Genomic DNA, 23,107 nt, shown 5'->3' on the forward strand with positions numbered 1-23,107 from the left:
CTGATGCATATGAGAAGATCATGGTCACAAATATACATGAGAGATTAACAGTTGATGGTTTATTGAGAGTACAAGTTCTTTTCCTTAGACAAGTAAATAAGAATATTCATAACAAGACCAATAAGCTGATTTGGAAAGAGTTTGGAATTAACGTACCATTGTGGATGTGAAATAGTTTATCAATTTGCCAGAACTTTGAAGGTAACCTGACAGTTTCAAGTAATAACGTATACGATGTGCCCAAAGATGATGTCCCCCTGCTTGAATCCCTCACTTCTTTACTCAAATAATTTATTATTGTTGTTGTTGTTAAAGTTATGAGTCTGCTGATCTGTGCAAGTCCCACCCACGTGATCGATTTGTATTGAGTAAATAAAATATCCAATATCAAAAGAAAATATAGGACATGACAGAGTGATAAAAGGGTCTTTCATCTTCGAAAACCCCATTAAGTAAAGCTAAAAAGCTTTGATTTAACGTCAAAAAGAGGGAAGGATATGCCCTACATGCTGCTCTTAACCTGGAAGATGGAACCAAAAGCAATCCAAAGACGTTGCTTCTAATCTTTTACATACATATATATTATATATATAGAACACACACACACTCTGGAACATGGAACCAAAGGATATATACCCTACAAGAGGGTTGATTGAAGAGAAAATTCCCATTCTGATGCCTGCCATCAAGTGTATATATATTTAAGTGTAGCATTGTTAAAGTAGTTTGTCTTCTTTTCCATTTTTTAACAAATAATATAAGTTTGATGAATTACTAACTCAAACATTTGACTTACCTTGTTTTCTTCGTAACTTCCAAAAATCACGACAAAATTAATTTATAATTTTCTTAAATTTTTAAGATAACCTCCTTAAAATTTAATGATAAATCCTATCAAACATAACAATAATTTTAGTATAAATTGAAGTAGATTTTTCATGATTTGTTCATCTAAATTATTTTCCAACAAGAAAGTTACAATGCTTTGCTTGCAGCGTCCCTTGGTCAATCAATTACTTTTCTCTCTCTGTTCACTTCGTGCTCATTTTGAACTCCCAAGCCCCAACTCTTCTTTACACACACACGTACGTTATATTAGCTTTCACACACTGCTCACAACTCGGTGTTCTTCAGCTTCTCTTTTCCTAGCTTGGAAATGGAGGCTGCAGCCAAGTCTGCATCTGCAAAACAGCTAAAAGAACACCTCCAACACCAACAAGAACCTTTTTCGCTCCATAATTACCTCTCAGAAAGAAGATTCTTTATCAAGAATTTCAGCTCCGATGATATTGACGACCATCACCACCTTCCTTCAGAGAAAACCCTAAAATGGAGGATCACTTATGAAAAGCACAAGATCAAAGAAAGGTTCTTTCATGCTTCCTCCATCCTCAGGTCTCTACTTCACAAGTTCGTCCCATTTGGTGATCATCATCATCATCAGAATCAGAAGCTCTCAAACTGGGTTGGCATTAATAACAATGCAGCTTCTGATGATCGTTTCACCAATCAAGATGCTGAAGGCGAGGGTTTTATTTGCCATGATTACAGTCCAAAGCTTGTCAACATGTTTCCATCTTTCACACTCCCCGAATTGAGACGACTTCAGGTACTTAACCAATTCTTATTCTTCTATGTAAACAATAACTCATAAATAAATAAATAAATAAATAAATAAATATATATATATATATATATGTAGTTAACTTCATGTTACCAACTTTTTCAAGTTTTTACTTAGCTCCAAAACGACATCATTAGTATGTGTAAGTCCTAGATTTGATGGATTAGAGCAAGAATGCTTTTTGCAGGGAAATTTAATTTCAATTTTATGAAGTAGAAGCTTATGGACTTATAATTTTAAATATGCGACGTCAAGTTATTGTTGAGAGTTTCTGAGGAAAGTTGCTTGGGATATATATCATCGGTATTAATAATTAATTATTATATTGATTTGTAAATTCAATGTAATACATTATGATTAGCAAGCTAACCGATTAAGCTAACAGATGGATTCAGGTGCAAAACCTCATTGGATAAGCACTGTAGAGAAGCAATGGGAACAATCCTTAGCTAATTCAGGTTCGGCTTTCTTATCTGTAATTCTCAATTGAAACAAATAACTTATAACTAGATTGTTGATCTCATTCATTCATCACGCGATTATGAGATAAATTGTACTGTTATACATGAATATGAATTCATAGCAGGTTTAGATTATAAATGGAGAAATTTCACTATTTTTATTTGTATCAGCAACGTTAACATTTTGCATATTATAATTGTGTTTAGCATCTGACAATAAATATTTAAATTGAAAGGTTTTGATATGAACCTTTATACATGACTATTTTTAATAAGATAATTAAAACAGTTAAATAATTTAACATCTTTTTTAGGAAAAAAATCGTTATGAAACAAAATTAGTTTTCTAAATTATTAAGAATGTTAAAAAGCATACCAGATAATGCATTCAAAATAAGTACATTAGAAACAAGTTCAAGTTGCATTATTTTCTTGTTATACGGAACAGAGTGTGAATTCAAAAGTGATGAAGGGGCGGCAGGGACAGCCATTTACACATTGTCCCAGAAATCTGAGGAACCATTCTTCTCAACTCATCTTCCAAAGCTACTCCTAAACCCAAATATTCTGAAATTCAGACGGCCAAAAAAAGACAAACACCACAACGTTGTTCATAGAAGGAAAAGGACACAGCAGGTACTGTTTGGAAGGGCAGAAAAAGGCAGAGAATTCCAAGAAAATGGAGGGAAAAGAGGAAAAATTTGGTTGCTGGAGAAACGATGTAGAGATAGAGAGGCTCAGAAAATCGCCCACTTGTTGAATGCAGAATCCTGCGTGGTATCAGAAGGGTGGACAAATTTCCACAGACCAAGTAGAGACATTCACTTTGAGATTGGAGATGCTATCATGGATGACATTGTCAACGAAATGCTTCATATACTTGTACATTAATCAGACTCTGCTCTGATAGAGGACACTGGCTTTACTTTGCTTGTTTTTGAAGGATCAGGGCAATTAATCATTTGTGAATAGCATAATTTTATATAAATTCTATATTTTTTTTTTTAGTGACATTGAAATATTAAAATAAATGAGATTGATGTCCATGATACTCATTTCAGAGTTTCGCAGTGAGAACAGCGATTTTTATAAAAGCAAAAAATGCAGAGCATGTTTGACAACTTGTTCTAAGGAGAGTTTTATATTTTCTAAAACAAAATATATATATATATATATATATATTTGGGAACATATTTTTAGAAAATATTTTGAAAAATATAAAAAACTAAATATTATTCTGGAAGATAAAAAAAAAATGTAATATACTTTAAGTACTCTAGGATTATCATCTGAAGAACAAAAAAATGTGTGAAAAACAGTATATTATTTTTTTATTTTTAAAACATGTTTTATAAAACATCAATTCTGAAAATAATAAAACAAAACAAGCCCTTAAACACCCTCCCTTGAATCGTTGGGGAATACGATCTTTTTCAGGGGAAAGTTTAAAATTTTTTGTTGTGGTTTGTAAGGTTGAAGTAAAGTAACGATACTTAATATTTGTTGGGGGAATGTCAAAAGACCCCATTTGGCTTGGCATTTCTGAAGAAAGACGAACATGAAAGCAGTATTTCTTCACTGTGTTGTACTTTTATAGAAGAATGACAGTAAAATATCCCGAAAGATAAAAATAACAATTAGGTGCTATGAAATATGATAATTATTTTCTAATCCTTGAGAATTTGTCTGTTAGTATTAAGTTTTAGTTAGTATTAATATAAAAAAAAAAATTTACCTTTCCAGAAAAAAATTGCATAAAACAATTTGTGATTTATGACTGCACTCTAGCCATTTCCCCATGAAAAATAATTATTGTCCAAATAAAAAAATAGCACTGATTTTTAATTCTCATACTTCAATAATAAACAAATTTGCACAAAGTAACTAATAATTCAATATTCTGTTCTAAACACTTCCTCAAGAAAACTAATTATTTCTCCGGAGAAAAAAGAAGAAGTAACTAATTTTTAGTTACTCCCTTATTTTACATTTTAAAACAAGGGAAAATATATCATTTTAGAAAAAGTCAGACAAATCTCCAAGAACTAAAAAATAATTATCCCATTTCATGGAACTTAATTGTCATCTGCATATTTCATGGTTATTTTTCCATCATTTTCCTTACTTTTATTGTCATTAATGCCTAATTCTATTCTTCATTCATAAACATGATTTATCATTCATAAAATTATTTTTTTAATTTTTTATTTGCTAGCACTGGCAGCGATGACAATTCCTCAATCAGGATGATGTGAATGCGCACATAATCAACATTTTCAACGCCTGAGTGAATGATAATCTGAAAGCTAATCAGAATATAATATCAAACTACTTGCTCTAATTCCTACATAGCACCGCTAAAGTTCAGTACTGAACTACATAAGAGCCTGTTATAAAAAGTAAATAAAAAAAGAACTACGTCACCAACCTGAATCCAAGCTTCACATGACAGTAAAATCAATTTAGCTGTTGGTCTTTCTTCAGGTACAGCCAGGTCTAATATACGTAAAAACACAAAAACATGCTTAGTATAAAACTCTCACTCTTACAGGCTTATATGTAGATTTACGATTGATTTAGCTTACAATCTTTCACGAAACTTGAATCTATCTGAAAATCTCGAGATGACATTGTGATGAGGACCAAATTCAGACATGAGTCTAGGTGTTAGCCACTGAGAGATACAATCTAACCTAGTCAGTGAGGTTCATATACCATGGCCATGAAGGTACACGGCGTCAAATCTTATTACAATATTAACATACAAAAAAAGGGCACTGACATCAAAGAACATGCTGATACATGCTAGTTGCCATGCGAGCAGGGAGCTGAGACTTACCTCCTAGTCGAATTCTCTGACTAAAACAGAAATAAAATGGCAATTCTCTGATGTTCTAATATTTGGAATACATGAGATTGAGCAATACAGAGGGTAAGTGGATGACCATATTACTACCATCTTTCTCCATCATCACCAAACTCCCCGTCTTCAAGCTCTCCATAATCACAATCTCTGTGAGAACTACTACGGTGGTCTTTCTTGTGTTTTTTGTGTCGCACTTCACTGTCTGATTCTTGACCAGATGCATGCTGATCCATTCATCCCAAGAAAGTTAAAAAAAAAAATTAAAAAGTGAATAAAATCTCACTTGTTTATGATACTGCAACTAGTAAATTTGCATACCCGTGATGATTTCTTGCGATCGCTGCTATGTCCTCGAGATTTTTTAGTCCTCTCTTTGTCAGTTTCATGAGAAACGTGCTCAGGACTTTGGTGCTGCTTTCGTTGTTTCCTACTATCATCTTCAGATCTTTTGGTTTCTTTGGAAGATTGAATTTCAGTTGTATCCATATTGTCACTATCAGCTTTATCCCTCTTATGACCCTCCTCTTTCTCTTTTTCCCTTCTTTGCTTTCCTTTCCTTTTTTCCCTGTCCTCTCTCTCCTTCTCCTTTTTTGCCTGCTGTAAACAAGACATCAGAACTCAATAGCTGTACATTCGGGGATTATTCTAAGAAATTTCTTGCATGCATACAACTTATGCCAGGTAAAAATTTGGCCCTTGAATTGGTTCAATGGTTATAAGTAAAGGGAAACCTGATAAATTGGCCAACCAAGGCAAAGGTGAAAATTGATTCCCTAACTGTGGAGAACAAGTTATCGGGCTGGTTTATATTGTTTCTCCGGGGGACAAAAAGTAAAATATATATATATATTAAACTTGCATTCCCTCCAGTCCTGATAGTTAACTAATTCACATAAATTAAGAAAATTAGGTAAGTTAAATACATGCAAAAAAATGTGTGCTGATTTTTCTAAAGCACTCATTCTTTTACTAATTTACATTGGAATATTATCTACACATAGGTCCCGTTTGGTTACTAGAAATGAATGAATTGAAAAATAAAGCTAAAAATGAAATGATCAAAAGAAATGGAGAACCACATTCATAAGTAGAGCCGGGAATTCGGGCGGGCTGGGCTTATTCGGCTCTGCCCGAATAGGCCCGGCCCAAATAAGCCCGAACCTGAACAGGCCCAACTCCTCGAAAAGCCCGAATAGCCAAGCCCGGCCCAATTCCTTTGGGCTTCGGGCTGCCCGAATACCCGAATTTAATTTTTAAAATTATTTTTAATTATTTTTTTACTTTGAAATTAATTATTTTATTTTATAAAAAATATAAAATATATTTTTTAAATACTTAAATGATGTCTAGGACTCAAATATATGGTATTTTAGTATAAAATGATCTAAAACTTAAAGAATTAATTAATATTTATTATATTATATATATTTTTTAAAAATATAAATTTTTTATTCGGGTATTCGCCGATCGGGCTTGGCTCGAATAGGCCCAAACATAAAAAAACACCTTTTTTTCTAAGCCCGGCCCTAAAATTTTTCGGGTCAATTCGGGCTAGCCCGTCGGGCTTGGCCCGAATTACCGGCTTTATTCATAAGTGAAAGGGGCAATTTAGTTTATGCGGTTGGAAATCATAATTCATGAAATTTTTAAAAGATGTGATAATTCTCACATTTACAGTATATATTAATAAGTTTTATCATGAGTACCATGAGGGGGAAGGGTGATTTAGTTCATTTTTGTATTGATTTTCTCAATCCATTCCATTCCTTTCTAACAACCAAACGGAACCATAATTTATACATCATGCAAGAATCTAACTATAGGGGTATTTGGGTAAAACATGATAAATATGGGAGACAAGAAGATTGAATTCTTACATTTATAATCAAAATAAATTCTCAACTAGTTTCTCAATTTAGGAGCGGAAGGAGTAATCTATTGAGTTAATAAATTATTGGGACTGAATTGTTCTGAGTTAGAAAACTATGAAGACTGGCTTGTTTTGAGTAAAAAACCTACACGATTGAATTGTTTTGAGTCAAGTCAGGAATTGAATCAATCACTAAGGAAAAGTTTAAGGACCAAAAAGTGATATTTTCATAAAAGTAAACTAATATGAATTTCCTCAGAAATAGTCAACCAATAGATTGAACAAGGAGTATGAATTCAGTTTCAAGCAACAGTTAACCGTTCCATTTAAATATACACTCGACTGTTAGCTATGGTTTATAATTTTGATGCTTCTTCATTATTAATTGCAACTTCCAAATCCAAAGCTCAAATTTTGGACGAAGAGATGATCAAATTAGTTATCGTGCATGCGGTCGATATTTTAATGATTCTTGAGGATGCATTTGAAAAAGAAGATAAATATTCCACAGATATATTTGAATGCACTTGCATGAAAAATTTCACCAAACAACAGTAATAATATTAACAATAATGATAATGATGATAAATAATACTAGACACAATGGGAACAATTCATACCTTTTCCTCTTTCCGCTTTCGCTCACTCTCCTTTGCCTCCTCTTTCAGCTGTGCAAGGTACTCCTCAAATATTTCCTTGCAGTAGGTCTCATCTCCTATTGATCTAAACAAAGCAAATACACCCAAGGAAAATAAATAAATATATCATTTATTAACTTTTATCACCAAATAATAATAATAATTGGTATCACTTTCTAGAATGCGTAAAGAATGTATACTAATCACAAATTGGATACATCTCTGTCAGAACTGCGTATGTTCTAAATTGGAACTATCCACATCCAGCTTAAGATATGAGCACAACTATTTATATGAAAACCCAATCATTCACTGACACATCTCTGAGAGATTCACTAGGCCAGCAAATAATGTCTGACGGCTCCAAGTCTAAAAGTCCGACAAGAAAGAAATGACAACTCCTTTTCACATAACATTTAAGGATTATGCTCATTCAGACCTGAACTCTTGACAATCTTCAATAAGTGATCTGAAGTCCTCCCACTTTGAAGACGCGTTAATATCCTGCAAGGAAGAAAGCATTACAATAGTATAAATATGATTTCGTACTGCCCAACTATCAGAACATAGCAGCACCTATAAGTTGAGGTCCATAATACCGCACCTTGATAGAATAAAGCAAATGAAAGAAATCATCCGCGAGACGCTTCCTCTTCTTAGCTTCTTTCTCCTCCTTCTCTCTTGCCCGTTCTAGTAGCTCATCAAATACTAGCTGCAAGATGATACAGCATCAAATCAGATCATTTTGGGTTGAAAGACACACCAAAAGAAAAGCATATTCTTAACCAGTGTAACTTGTATTGAGTCACATTCACCAGAGTGTGGGCATGCCACCCATCCAAATTTATGCTGTAATTACTTCACATTCACCAGATCATTGTGAGTTGTAATTACAATCTCTCTCCAAGAGAAGGAGGGGCAACCAAGAAAAAAAAAAAAAGCCATTTGGTTTGAAAGGCAAAATGTTTGGACACCAAATTCCCAAGCCCCCTTCATTCTTATGTCTGCAACAAACTTACCGACTATATAGATCAGTTTTTGCTATTACCGTAGTAATAAAAGTTAGAGATGTTAAACATATATTAGAAAAATGGAGTTTTTGCCATTACTGTACAGCTGTTGAAAATAACGTTTAAGATTATCCAAGATATAAAGTTAGATTTGAAAAATATGCATGGCCAAAAAATTGTGAACATATATTCGGTGTCCACAATAGTAATAAACAGAACATTCAAGAATGAATATGAGTATAAAAGAAGTTGCAAAAGAAAAGTCGACGGCAATGAGCATTGTAATAATTTAAAAAAAAAAAGAAACTTGCAATAAGCATCCATTACAAACAAAAATAAACACTAGATAGTGTAATACCAGAATATACACAGACAACACAGGCACACACAAAGAAAATAAATAGATACACACATGGGCACTGGAAGAAAGTAACTACCTTTATGTTAACATCAGATATGGGTGGAGAACTAATATCTTTTAGTATGGTTGTTTTAAAGTCTTCTACTGTCCAGGTTGATGACAATGTGATCTGTAATTATGATACCACAGTATACATCAGGTTCAGTAGGATCAGAAGCGATAGAAGATTAAGACACCATACCTTCCCCAACTTCACTGCATCTTTTACACGAGTCTTGTCTTCATGATACTGTAAGATATAACAAGGCAGATTGGCATTTAGCAAGTCATACTATAGATAAATTAAAGGATGCTAGCATATCTGACAACTGACATGTGTCCAACATTAAAATTGCCATGGCACATTTATTTCCAAACATGTTAGCATGTCAAAAACCAACATTTGCCCAACATGTTAACGTGTTTGACATCCATACAAATGTCAGCATAAAAGGTGGGGAGTCAACTGAGAACCCATTTCAGAAACAGCTTAAGTGTATAATTATGTAAGGTTTTCGATCTGATTTGGAACCCTCATTAAGAAAAAAATGCGGTGAATTGATGATTTAGCAGTAGATTGTACTCTTTTGGTTAGTATAATGTGCAACCCAAGTTGTGAAGACCAGCAAGCAGAATGCTAAAAGAGCAGCTCACAGGAAGTAGGTAAAGGCTGTTTCATCTGTTAGGTGAAGTGATCAAGGTGGCTGCTGAAAGAATGTAAAGGATGAGAGGGCATGCGAAGCAGAATAAGCTGTTCTAGAGCTATTTGTCAACTGAGAACATCTTTAGAGAGAGTATTAATTGCTGAAGATTTTGGATGCAATTGCTGAGGTGACCTTGTAAGTCACAATGCTTTGTTCGGGCAATCATCTGAGTTGTGGGGTTTTATCTAGGTTTTATAGGGCCCCAAGATTTTCTTTATTTTAGTGAGGTTTTGTCTGAAACAAGATGAAGTTTGGATAGTCTTCTAGTTGAGGGAGAGTGTTGAACAGTGTTTCACAACTAGATTAAAACAAGTGCCAGGAATGAGAGTGCATGGATTTATACTATATGTATAGCTCTTCATAATTGCCTAATTTACAATTTACAATGAACACGCAAGCTTAGTCAGTGAATTTGATTAAATCCTGTCAAATAACAACCAACAGCACTTTAACCACCAAAATATATATAAATATATCAGCACAGTGAATACAGAGACGTTTAGTTAATGGTAATGAAAAATCGGCCACTTCACTGAACAACGGAGAATGTTAGCCTGAGATTCATACAATTCAACTTCCAACTAACACACAAAACACGCATAACAAAGGACATGTCACCAAAATAACAGTTCTTCTACTTCAGGGGAAAAGTTTACCAAAATATAAATAGACACCAGATGCTTGAGCCCACAACAGGCCCAAAAGGTATGAAGCTTAATCAATGGGCAACAATTTCATGCAAAAATCTACAAGCCTGTCCAGGAGACTTGTCATTTGGCATTTGGAATACAAGCTTTCTAATGATACCATAGAAAAAAGTTCAAAATCAAGTAGAAGGAAAACTTAGTGCACGTACTTGTTTTTCAAGCTCTTCAGAAACATCTTCAAACAAGTCTTTTGGAGTTGAACCTGAGGTGTTTGAAGCCACAGCCACATAAGCAGGTAAATCTTTGACCTACAAGACCACCCAACACAAAATCATCATTCCAGTCCTCCAATTAAATAGAGCAAGGGAACAGATCAGCAAAGAAGAAACAAGGGTGTAATAACTTTTTGCAACACAACAGTATTTTTATTATTTTTCTAATTTTATAATAGGAAAATAAAAAAGCATAAGATGATATATGGTCATAAAGATGGGCAGTTAACCTTCACGTAATAATCACGCCAGTGAGTTTTTGCTGTGAGAGTGCCCATGGCAATATCTTCTTCCATCAATTTGCGGAACTCATCACGGTTTCTACGTTCTGCCTTTCTCAATTCTTCCTATTTTATTGATAAGTGGAATGAGCAAAACTGTGCAAGAAAAAGGATGGAAAGGGAAAATCCAACTTAATACCAAAAAAGTTAAGTGGAGAACCTTATGTATCTTCTTCTGCTCTTCCTCTTCCTTCTCTAAGTCATGTAAATAGTCCTGAAAGACAAGATATAAATTAATTTGACTCTCAAATTTAACAATCCATGAGTTTAGCTTAGAGAATTACTTGAAATATTTCTAAGCGATCAATTTTCTCAAGACGGAAACATCTTTCATCAGCCTCTAAGCGGTCTTGAACTTTTCGCCACTGAGTGCTAGCCTGTGGAGGTGATAGAGTGATAGATCAACATTACTTTGGCATAGAAAACCTCCAGAAATCAAATGAGACCTAAACAAAACAATACCTTAATAAAGTCACAAGCTTCTAAAAACTTCCTGTATTCCAATATGTTTCGCTTCCGCTCCTCCTGTGCCTTTGCTCGTTCCTAAGCAAAATCGTACAATTTAATAACCTCCAAGAAAATTACATTATTAAGTTGCTCAAGGAAAGAGAACATCAGTCATGTTCCTCATTTCTTATTGATCATGCTAGCTGACTCCTATATTGGTAAAACAGAATCACACAATTTAAGGGAAGAAACTATGATTCATAAGTAATTTTTATATTCTGATGGAGATTTGGTAGTATATGATATCAAGTCCAATATTCAGTATTATGGAATACTCAATGGAGTGTTTAAGTGGGTTGGTTCTCCAACCTCTTTTGGGATAGGTTCCCCATCCCACTTAAGTGCCCATCAATTAGTATCAGAGTCTCGTCGGCAATTCTAGAGAGGGCAACCCACAAAGGGTTCTTCTGAAAGGAGGCCAAATTAGGTGACATGAAGTGCAACCATCAAGGCGCCAACTTTCCATGAGGGACCAATTGATAGAAGCTTGGTAGTATGGGATACCAAGTCCCACATAAGTAGTATGGGATGCTCAATGGGGTATTTAAGTGAGTAAGTTTCCCCACCTCAACTGCTAGCTTTTGAGGCAGGATTCCTCATCTCACTTAGATGCCCATCATATTCAGAAGCCAATATAAATAGTTTCAAATAATCTTTTAAATCAAACAATTGGGCAAGTGAGACTATGAGCACACTTAGGCTACATAAGAGCATCGGATGACTCTTACACAACCCAGAAAGCATCAATAATTAAGAGTTTGTCGTCCACAAATAGAAGCCCTGAAATTGTTCCCTGCACTCTACATTTCAAAAGCTTTGGTTTTTATGTAATTAATCTCCCCTGCAGCTCAGAGAATTTAATGACAAACAAAACTCCAGCAACTTGTCATTCTTGTGTTAGGACATAATACGACCACACTTTGATGCTCCAGAAACATCCAATATAAATAATAACCCACAAGACAACCACAATGATTCTGATGATGGACCTCTGCCTCAAAATTTACAATGAAATAATGTGCTAAAATATATTTGTGGTGTTACCATCATATATTGGATAGGGTTTAGGTTCTCCGACTGATGTGTCAACCATCAACTTTCTCGTTCGAACAAAGCTCTTACAACCATCAAATTTATTGTAAATTATAACAATTTTCAGTAAAAAAAAAATAATGTCCAGGGTTCATATTCCATATATCGTTCAGAACTAAAAAGAAAATGGTATTGAAAGTACAAATTCATTCTAGATAATAAGGGGAAATCATAAATAGGCTAACTTTTTTAACTCATCAGTGAATAATGAAGAAAACATGTCTGACACACAATTAGATTCACCATGGGAGAGAAAGGAGGGAGCACAGGTACACTGCCCACAGCATGCACTTATATTATGCAATAAATGATAACAAGATTAAGGAACTAGATCCCACCTTGTTTACAAGTTCCTCCATGAAACTGTCAAACAGATCCCTTCTGTCTCTGTCGCGTTCCACAGCCTTGAAACGGTCATCATTTTCAAACAGAGATACTGCTTTGCTGAGTGATTATCAAAAAATTAAATTGAAGAGAAAAATTATCACTAATATAACCACCATGTGTTAAAAAAAAAATATCAAACAGAGTTTTTAAGTTAGAAAGGAAAGGAAAGGGTGGAAAATCGCATATCATGAATTAAGCTAAGAATTAAAAAAATAAAACAAAGAAACCTCCATCTTGTGGATGATGTCAACTCTGTGGATTCCTGGAAAAGTTAAAGCATAAAAGAAAATAGTAAAATCAGAGGAAGCTATATATAGCATAATTCAGAAAAAAACAAGGTAGAAGATAAAACATACTTCTAACATTTTCTTGAAATCCTCCCGTGCCTTTTTCAGTTTCATGCGCTTTTCCTCAGCTTCCTGCTTTTTCTTCTGATTTAGGAACTAAGAAATAAAAAATTGCTTTTGTGAACATTTTAGTCAAAGTAACTAAGAAATAAAAAATTGCTTTTGTGAACATTTTAGTCAAATTGAATTGTTGATTCTGCTGGCAAGAAAAAATGTTGATTTAGCAGTTGTATAAAGGCAATCAGCAATTATGAAGCAGAATGATTAGTTTCCAGTCTCCATCATTAACCCTTCCAGTGACAAACAATTTTAGCACTGTACTATGTCTAAACAACTTTATTAGCATCCAAATTACAATTTGATTTCAGTCAGACCTCTTTTACAGTAACCATTTACCTTAATTACTACACAATCAACTCTTACCAGCAAAAGTAATTCAAAAGGTTAGACGGGCAAATATCTAGCTACAATCTAACTCTTACGAGCAAAAATAATTCATAAGGTTACATGGGCAAATATTTAGCTACATTTTTTCCTTCTGCACTATACAGCTGCCTAACAATAATAAAAATTTTCAAACAACAACAAAAGAGAACAAATATTGACACTCATTCAGACCACTTGTCAATTGAATAAATAACCAAGTCTTACCATTAGAGAAAGCAAAGCTAAGGCAATGTAAAAGAAAAAAATTAAAAGAAATTCTAGAGAAAGCAAAGCTAAGGCAATGTAAAAGAAATTCTAATCAGTCAATTTCACATAAGAGGAAGTAGAAGTAGTACACCAAAGTAGAATAAGAGTACTCTCCATAGTTTCTTTAGAGATAGCTCTTATCATCTTACAACGGCAGAACTTCTTTAACCGGAGAAGAAAAACAAAGGAAACAACCCCAGTAAATGTATTATGACTCCAACATTACATCAATTATCCACCTGAAGGATTACCTCATTAAAAACTTGCTTCCGCTCTCCGAGTGATTTTAAGGCACCATACCTTTTGTCATTGATTATTACTCTCATGGCCTAGAACAAGGATAAATCAGTGGCAAGAAAATCAAATGAACAAGCAAAAATTTAACAGCAGAAAGAATAGAAAAATTAGTAAGTGACGGTATATTATATCAATGAGACTGCTGTACCCGATCCCAAGTCCAGTCAGATCCAACATTTGCAGACTCCAAAAGTGCTTTAAAAACATTTTTAGCCTCCTAATAAGGAAAGGAATTATGTTGAGCAGTCAAAGTTCAGGAAACCAACATGAGAAAGAGAGAGAACCAAAATATTGAATTTTACTTTCATACCATCTTATTGGCATACACTAAAGGTTCAGGCTCAACGGCTTTTGTTTCCAAAGCAACCTCATTTGTTTTCTCTCCCGGCGTGTCTTTCTTAGCGTCCTACAAAATTTTAAATAAATCAGATTGCTAACTAGCACATGAAGAATTCATCAGATGCACTTCAAACAACAATGATAAAGGCGTACTTCCTTATCCTCTGCTGGAACCCCATCAGCAGAAACTAGAGTATCTTGAGATGAAACATTCTCCGCATCCTTCCTACAATATTTACCAGAAAAAGAAATTAAAATGATCACCAGGAAAACAAAATGAAATTGAGGCCTGAAAAATAAGTGTGATAAATGATACATTGGTGTTCTAGAAGTATTGACATCAGCAACAGATGTTTCATCCATGTTAGAATCTGATGGCGTGACAGTGTTTGCAGGTGCCTCAACTTCATCCACATTTGTTCTGTTCATAGGAGCCACAGCAGGAGAGGCAGATGATCCAGCAGTCATCTCAGAATGAAGATTACTGGAAGACATTGTAACAACAGGAGCAACTGAAATGGGACTTGATGGTTCTCCTTGACCAGTTAAAGATGAATTATCAATTGATGTTGCTTCAACTGCAGTGGGAGATTTTGAATGTTGAGTGTGAGAATTCAGAACGGGTTCCATTCCATTGACAATGACCTTTCCAATTTGTTCACGGGCCAACTTCAAGCATAAAATTTGCAAAAAAGAAGCATGAGTCACAAAAATAAGATGCAGAAATTGATAGAACAGTCAAACATGATATTGTTTTCAAGGGAGGAAACCTTCAGTTCTTCAGGGATGATCCATTTTGATTCCTTGGTGACTTTGTTGTAGTAATACCTATAGAGCATTCACAAAAAATAAAGTTAGCAACAAACTTCATAAAACAGAAACCTAAATGACTCAAAAAAAAAAAAACAGCACGCACTTTCTTCCATCAGGACTACTATACTCTTTCCAGTTGGTTGATGCATCCGCCCTCTGACAGGATGACAAGAATCAAATAAGTAGAGGAGAATGTAAACATTACTAGAGAAATCCTTCCAAAGAAACACAATTAAAAAAAAAATGTTCACATCTCATAAAATTTTCCTTAAAGCAAGAATGTGAAACAGAGAACATCAAGTTCAGGGAATTATGACAGAAGCTTAAGAGGTGATCAACATGACAAGACAACTCACGTGACAAAGAAACCAAGCCTATCTAATTTCCATCCTTCCATTTTCCTCATTCCAAGTAAGAAGTGTAGAAATGATTTTTTGAAATTGTATTCTCCATTGCTCCGGACCCTTTGACTTCAGAATTCTAAGTTTCGGGGAGGGCAAAAACCTACCGACTAATTAAAGAAATCAGCCATCTTAAGGCGCAGAAACTCCAGGAATTATTGCATTCAGAATGGCTTCTCAACTGGTATTTATGATAATAAATTTCTCTATTTAGGAGAGACAATGAACAAAATTGATAGTAATTGTTTGAAGCTATTTTTTGTGCAATCAGCTCCCACATTGTGATATTATTTCCCCTCCTCCTTGGCAATCTTAGCATAATAGCCAAATGAATCAAACCATTTCACTAGCATCCTATCAAGCAACTTGTTACCCACAATACTTTCCACATATCAGAATGGTGCATAAGTAGGTAACTAGGTGGTGGTTTAGTACTGGCAGACACATCTGCTTCTTAGGTGTATCAATATAACTTAAACCAAAGTCCATAAGTATCTCCTGTAAACTACATTCACATGCATTATTTATCATATACGAATTCTATTATCCTAATACCAGACATACACTTCACAAAATTAAAGTGAACACAGCAAAAATGTAAGGCAATACAATAGATTGCCACTGTCAGAAAACACAGCTTTTAAGGCGCAAACACAGCATACCCAAAAGATAAAAACTAAAATATCTTTATGATAAATAAAAACATATGGCAAAACTTATAGAGGAGAAAACACAACAAGGGCACCCAATTTAAATCTAGCCATAAGAAAGATATATGAAACTGGTGACTCGTTAAGAATATCAAGATTAACAAACTATCATCCTGATTTATAAGTCACGAGAAAATTTTAGACCAAAAAAATTAACAATCAAGATGGTAATACAATGATAGAATTTACTGACATTCAAGCAACATAGTAGGGAGAGCAAGCAGCAAAGACCCACAGCATATCCTACCTCTCAATAGAGTAGCACGGCAGGTACCTGTAAGCATCTTTAGAGCTATGGACATCACGTGTAGATTTGGATAAATCATACAAAAGAAATGAATTTCCAGAGGCATTAAAAAGACCATCAGCTTTGAAATGCTGGGAATGGTACGCATGACATCATATGCTCAAATTCTTTGCCAAAACAAACCTCCTAGGCCATTTATCTCAAGGCACAAGAATAAGGATTGAGAGATGTATGTCATTGAAAATTGCCCAAGAATTTGATTGAAACACATTTCTCATGATTAAAAATTAATCATAAACAGATGTCTACCATCGGAGCTATCTAATGATTTTACACATACAATTTGTGATACTGACATATGATGTGCCAATACTTCAACAAGACATAATATCGTGTCCAATATGTATCCATGACTTGTATCAAATACAACACAACACTTAAAATTGCAGTTAAACACTTCATATTTATCAAGTTAGCATCCATAGCATCATGTTACATCTCCCTATTAATATTTTTGCTTCTTAGGTATTGACAACATTTGAAACCGTTCATCAAAATGGAAGATAGCATTCAACTTATGTAGAAATCACACTTCAGAAAGAAAGAAACCAATCACAATAGAAGAAATAAAAGGAGACCAAATTATTTTCATAAATATAAACCTAAACAAGGAAAATTGATCATTCTATATAATGTGTAAATGCAAACACAGGAGAAAAGTCAATATTTTTTAAATATAAAAAACCCCTACCAATAAAGCAAAAAGGAATGAAAACACAAAACGCAAAAAGATTTATTATTAAGAAATGCACCAACTATCTTCCCCCATTCTTTCTGCCTATTAAACAAAACTATATCTGAGATCAAAAGAACCATTGTATGAAATAGAAAATTCTTCAACAGCATCATCCATGAAAAAGGAAAGCAATCTAATATCAGACAGCCCACCCCTCAATTGTCACGACACTGACCTCACATTAAGATGTAAAACTCAATTGATGGTTGCCTGCCTGAGAGAAAACCCGAGCCGTAATGAGCGAGCTAATAGAGCAGACTATTTTCACCACACTTGGACAAAAAGGAAGCATATAACAATGAAACTAGAATATGTTCAGCCCAATTATTAACATTGTTTTGAACCAAAACAGATATGTACTTGCTCTGACCTTGGAATAACAAATAAACCCAGTGGTATAACTAACAAATCATTAAACAACATAAAAAGAAAAATCAGCTGTATGACTCACCTCAATTGGTGTCATCAATTCGAAAGGCTTCTCCCAGCTGGATACTTTAGTCTTCTTATTGTAGTAAAATCTGGAGAATCAAAGTGTAAAATTATGCAGTGAGGTGATTTATTGATAATAAAAGGCTTTGTTTGAAGGTTAAAAAGATTACAAAGTAAGGATGACAAGATACCCTCAGAGAAAAGAAAGTACAGGAAAATATAACTGCTAGACACAGATCACAAAACAAACATCACAATCATATGTAAGCACTATAGGTAACATAAAGCAGGAGAGGAAATTTTGGGGATCCATGTTTGATATATAATTGAGTATTTCCCTTTCTCAGACAATTCAATAAATTACTCCCTCCATCCCAAATTATAAGATTTAATTGTTCCAAAATATAAGACAGTTTGACAAAAATAAGATTTCATTAATTATACTTTTCCAATATTACCCTTCAAGTGGAGAGAGAATTGAAATGAATATAGTGTAATGATTAAGTGTATAGATTTAAAGTTATATTAAATAAAGTGCATTTTTGGAAGTTTATATTGTTTTTTTGAAAATTTTGTACAGTATTATTATTGAACTTTATTGGCATGTGTAATTTGTCTCAACAGAGGGAGTACCTTCTATTTAGTGGAGAGAAAAGTCTGGGCGGAACAAATAAGTAAGAAGAACCAGATTCACATGATTACAAAACAAGCTATGCTGATTAAACATAACGAGCTATATTGTCCCCTCATCCGACTTAAGTAGTTACACCAAATAAAGAGGAGTTCACGTTTTCAAATTCTATAAAACCCCAAAAGCTCTACCCTTTACTCAAGTTCTCAATTAAGACCAAGCAACATTCCATTGATTCATTCTTCTTTATATTTCTATTTAGATTTTCTGAATTATTTATAAAAGAAATGAAATGTGAAATTCCTGAGTAGTCTACCTCCCTTCAAATGAGAAATCCCTTTAATTCTTAGGGTTTAGGGTTTATAATAGAAATATTAGCCAAATACCCTTCTCCGCCAAATCTATACAAAGCTTCCTTATTTATAATATACCCTAATTACCCCTTCTGTCCCAACTCCTTAACTACCCTTATCCTACTTCACTAAGTACTCCTAATTCCCACACAGCATTCATGCGGACAAAATTAGCTTTTTGACTGCAGGTTGTATTATTCAACTATCATACGTAGTAGTAACCCAGGAAACATGCAAGCATTTTAATCTTTTTACCTCCTTCCATTAGCAGAAGTATGCTCAATCCAATCTGTTGATCCATCCCTCGAGGAATCTGGCAGGAAATTTGTTGCCTGAAGTTAACAAAATTTTTGGAAATAATAATCAATATGTTAACGCATATGATACATAAGCAAAGCTAAAAAATCATCATGATGGGAAAGGCAAAACTTAATTATTTAGAATAAGTAAGACACATACTGAAGGTGCAATAGTTAGAATTGATGGTTGTTCACCGCTGCTCAGAAGAGAGGTACCCGAGGCAGTGCTTATGCTTGCTCTTAGTTGCTCCCCAGAAGAAACAGTAAGAGTTTGGGTTTGACAAACAGCTTGATATTGGCTGGTGGCACTAAAATTATTTTGTACTTGACCATAAGAAGATGGTGCATACTGCATAAATTCAATCCTTCAGTCAGCATTCATATATAGAGGTCTTATCCATCACAAATACATGCCAGAACTTTACCGTATATGATGAAGAGAGGGGTAAACCAGAGCCACCTAAACCTGGAGTATAACCATTAGGGGTTTGAGAATCAGACTGAGGCACCATTGATTCAGATTGAATTGGCATATTCGCCCTAGCAACAGGCAATGACATCGGTAACTGCTGCCCAGGTCTTGGAGGCATTTGTTGAATTGATTGAACAAATTGGGGTTGCTGATTTTGAGAAGGCATTCCAACATTCATTAGGGGAACACCAGGGCCAAGAGGTGGATAATGTTGGGAAATGAACTGCTGTGATTGCTGAGCAGGAACTGCTGGGCGGAACTGTGGCAACAACCAGCAAGTAGGTTTATTAAACTAGTAACATTTTGATATGGAGTTGTTAACCATTGTAAAAAACTATGCATTACTTGAAGAGGCATGGGAGGAGCAAAATTCCGAGGGGGCTCCACTGAACCCATAATAGGAGGCCGAAGAGGCTATCACAGGAAAAAAAAAAGAATTAAACAGAAAACATAAGCTTGACATATAAGAATAAAACAGCAGATGGAACGAAAAACTGTCATCATATGAAAAAGAAAAAGTCTATTACGCATGGAAAAATTAATAAAATAGAGGAATTCAAAGCACACATCTAATTGTATGCAATATTAATAAACATAAATTATCATATAGTAATTTTACGTAATAACAAAGCTGGCCATCATGCATTGCAATAATTTGATAAATAAATAGCACTGTTCACAACATTAACAGCGCAACTTGTGACAAATTTTATATTTTATACTGATAAAATATTGATAATGATAATATCGCACGAAAAAAACAAATAAAAACTGATTAATTAAGTAGCCTGCATTGATTACCAATTCATCGCGCTTAAAAGAATTCAAACCAAAAATTCATGATATCACTAGTATAGGATAATAGAATGAGTTGCCCACCAGACTTAAATGGAATACCGCTCTTACATATATGCCAACAACAAAAACAACAAAAATAAACTAGCACATTCGGCCATGCAAAAGCCAGTTACTCATCATTGTATTAAAAGGATAGAATGGACATGCCATCATGACAGAGGGCTCTAACATAAATGTCTGCCTATATATCAAAGTCAAAAGCCTTGAATAAATAATGCTAATTGCGAAGTTTCAAAGCTTTACATTTGTTGAGCATAATGCTGCAACATCAATGAAACTCTACCAGTATAAAGGGGACAAAAAAAAGCGAAAGTAGTAAATTATTATATTCCAGGTGAAGTTTTCGAGATATCATACCTGTAAACCAGGAAATTGAGGATTATTAGACATCTGTGCTGAGCACTAGCCTTTACAAACAACTGCAATCAACACAAATGACGAGATTCTCTGTAGCCCCCAAAATAACACTGTAAAGCAGCAAGAAAAAAGAATTATGAATAATAGGAGTTGTCTGTTTTTTTTCATTTTGAACATGTTTTGTACAAATTGAGTCGTTGAGAGAATATTGAACTAGACAAGCAGAAAGAAAGTGCGCTTGGAATTAGTCAAAAAATGTAATGACGATAATAAATCAGATATACAACTCTCAAGTTCAGACAAGGCAACATCCACACAAAAAATAACATGCTTACATTGCTGCTTTTCAGATCAAGCAGAGTTCAATACCCTTACTATGTTTACGACAAAGATTGTCCGCAACTAGCACCACAATTGGAAATAAAAATCATACGTTGAAGACAGAGGTTGGTTATTGGAGACAGGCTAGAAGCAATGTATGGGCAGAAATGACCAGCAGCCGCAGGAAGTTAGCGGCTTGCTGATTACTGCATCAGCTTCCGCATGTGGGTGTCACTCCATTAGAACGAAAATGAGGAAATGAATACAGTCAACAGATATGGAAATCAAAATCACCGTACATCAAATAGTGCAACCATCACGCAGCTCCTAAAAATTATACTTCACAACTAAAAATGAACCCCTAGAAACCCTGAAATTTCAATCCTCCAAATTCTCCGGTCTAAAAAAACCTTCCAAATTCCAGATTAAAAAATAATAATTTGCACCCAGAAACGGAATGCTATGCCGAAAAAAAGCCAATCTTGACAATACTTGTTGAATATGCAAGCGGAAATTAATTAAAAAAAATCCAAAACACACGTGAGTCTCTAGTGACATGATGAGTGAAGATGCGGAGCACATACCAATGGTCCAAGAATGAAGGGAAGGAGCGTCGGATGAAAACTACGAAGGACCCGAGTCGAGTTGGGTCCGAATCCCGCGATTATTGATTTCTCTGCTGAAACCTAAGGGGAACCGATGATTGACAGACACGAAGTTAGGACTTAGGACTACGTAGTCATCTCTCCAACTAAACTAATTACCATTCTCGTGTTGCCGGGCTGAGCTGCCCTTGTGAGTTTTGAGAACCCTGCCGTTTCTGAGGTTTTTTTCTTTTTTTTCTTTTTTAAAATTACCTCATTTTGATTAATCTCCTTTTGTCTAAACTTTTCATTTAAAGAGAGTGACATACATTCATATATTACTTGTTCAACAACAAAAATGTGTGTTTCAGGTAAAACAAACAACAAAATGTGTGAATCTTTTTATTTGGACTATATGAAAAAAAAAATAGTTCATATTCATGCTAATAATGGAAGGTCAAATTATTGCAATGCAATAGTTAGATATTAGGTATTTTCCACAATCTAATCCTTCATATTTAAAGCTCTAAAGTCTAACTAACATGATTATCATTATAAATGAGACAAATTCTCAATATTGCAAATGCAAAAGGTAACAAACAAAATGCTAATAAATAAGAATGACAATTGTGATACTTTACAAAATAAAAGTGATAGGTAAAATTGAAGGAGTATATACTAATTGAACAAGCTAAATAAAATAAAATTGATAAAGACAAAAATAGTTTAAGATCTTTTAAATGCATCTATCCATCAAATTAGTTTGATTATAGCTTTCAACTTGATTAATTAAGATAAACTAAAAAGATAGTTTTCATTTCAGCTTTTCACTTGAAGAGAACCATATCATAAAAATCATTAAAAAAAATGGACAATGCTTAGACAAATTAAACTAGCTTTGAGCTACTTGTTTTTTTTTTTTACTAAGAATATCTTAACCAACCATAAAGAATAAATAACAAGGAGTATTGGGGAGCCCCCTGCTTCCCACAAAAATGTGTCTCTAGGTTAGGGAAGATGTTTTACGTTTAGGGGAAATTTGTGCAACCACGTGTACGAGTGATAGGAGAATAGGGAATGGAGAGAACATAATTTGCTAAAGGGTTGCCGCTTGGGGGAAAAATGACAAGGTGATTATTATGTCTAGTTTTAAGTATCACGTGAATACCATGAATCAAATTAAATTAGGCCTTATTTGATATGTTAAAAGAGTTTCTGATAGAATTTAAATCATAATTAAAAAAAGAATCAAAATCTAAATTAAAATAGAATTAGATTTAAAAAGTATGTTTGATATAAAGATATAATCTTAATATAATTTTAGTAAGTATATATATATATATATTTAGAATATGAAAAGACTAGAATGTTCTTTTCCCAAAATAAAAAGGACCTTCC

At 34.1% G+C, this 23,107-nt stretch overlaps 2 protein-coding genes across 3 annotated transcripts; one reads left to right on the top strand and one right to left on the bottom strand.

The window, feature by feature from the left end:
* The first annotated feature begins 1,067 nt into the window (after positions 1-1,067).
* LOC129292037 (uncharacterized) lies at positions 1,068-3,134 on the top strand. The gene is made up of 3 exons (XM_054929538.1): positions 1,068-1,609; positions 2,010-2,082; positions 2,534-3,134. Exons 1-3 carry the CDS (start codon positions 1,157-1,159, stop codon positions 2,974-2,976), a joined length of 969 nt encoding a protein of 322 aa, XP_054785513.1. The 5' UTR covers positions 1,068-1,156; the 3' UTR covers positions 2,977-3,134.
* Positions 3,135-4,525: 1,391 nt separating this feature from the next.
* LOC129292788 (pre-mRNA-processing protein 40A-like) lies at positions 4,526-21,904 on the bottom strand. Of its 2 annotated transcripts, none has more exons than XM_054930433.1 (29): positions 21,710-21,904; positions 20,805-20,914; positions 19,935-20,003; positions 19,543-19,848; positions 19,278-19,466; positions 19,074-19,150; positions 17,854-17,923; positions 15,352-15,404; positions 15,206-15,263; positions 14,752-15,104; positions 14,589-14,661; positions 14,407-14,502; positions 14,245-14,313; positions 14,051-14,128; positions 13,116-13,202; positions 12,987-13,021; positions 12,711-12,816; positions 11,236-11,316; positions 11,058-11,150; positions 10,934-10,987; positions 10,723-10,839; positions 10,430-10,528; positions 9,072-9,119; positions 8,907-8,999; positions 8,064-8,171; positions 7,899-7,963; positions 7,442-7,544; positions 5,270-5,545; positions 4,526-5,175 (listed from the first exon to the last, which is right to left on the bottom strand). In XM_054930433.1, the coding sequence occupies exons 2-29, from the start codon at positions 20,835-20,837 to the stop codon at positions 5,038-5,040; spliced, it is 3,027 nt and encodes a 1,008-aa protein (XP_054786408.1). In that variant the 5' UTR covers positions 20,838-20,914; positions 21,710-21,904; the 3' UTR covers positions 4,526-5,037. The 2 variants fall into 2 exon arrangements, with proteins under 2 accessions (XP_054786408.1, XP_054786407.1); XM_054930432.1 differs by having other exon boundaries at positions 5,270-5,548; positions 21,710-21,903.
* Positions 21,905-23,107: the final 1,203 nt, after the last annotated feature.

Source organism: Prosopis cineraria, unplaced genomic scaffold (genome assembly GCF_029017545.1).
Source record: "Prosopis cineraria cultivar Desert tree isolate PC_DT_omini unplaced genomic scaffold, ASM2901754v1 PC14, whole genome shotgun sequence".
NCBI classification, from domain to species: domain Eukaryota; kingdom Viridiplantae; phylum Streptophyta; class Magnoliopsida; order Fabales; family Fabaceae; genus Prosopis; species Prosopis cineraria.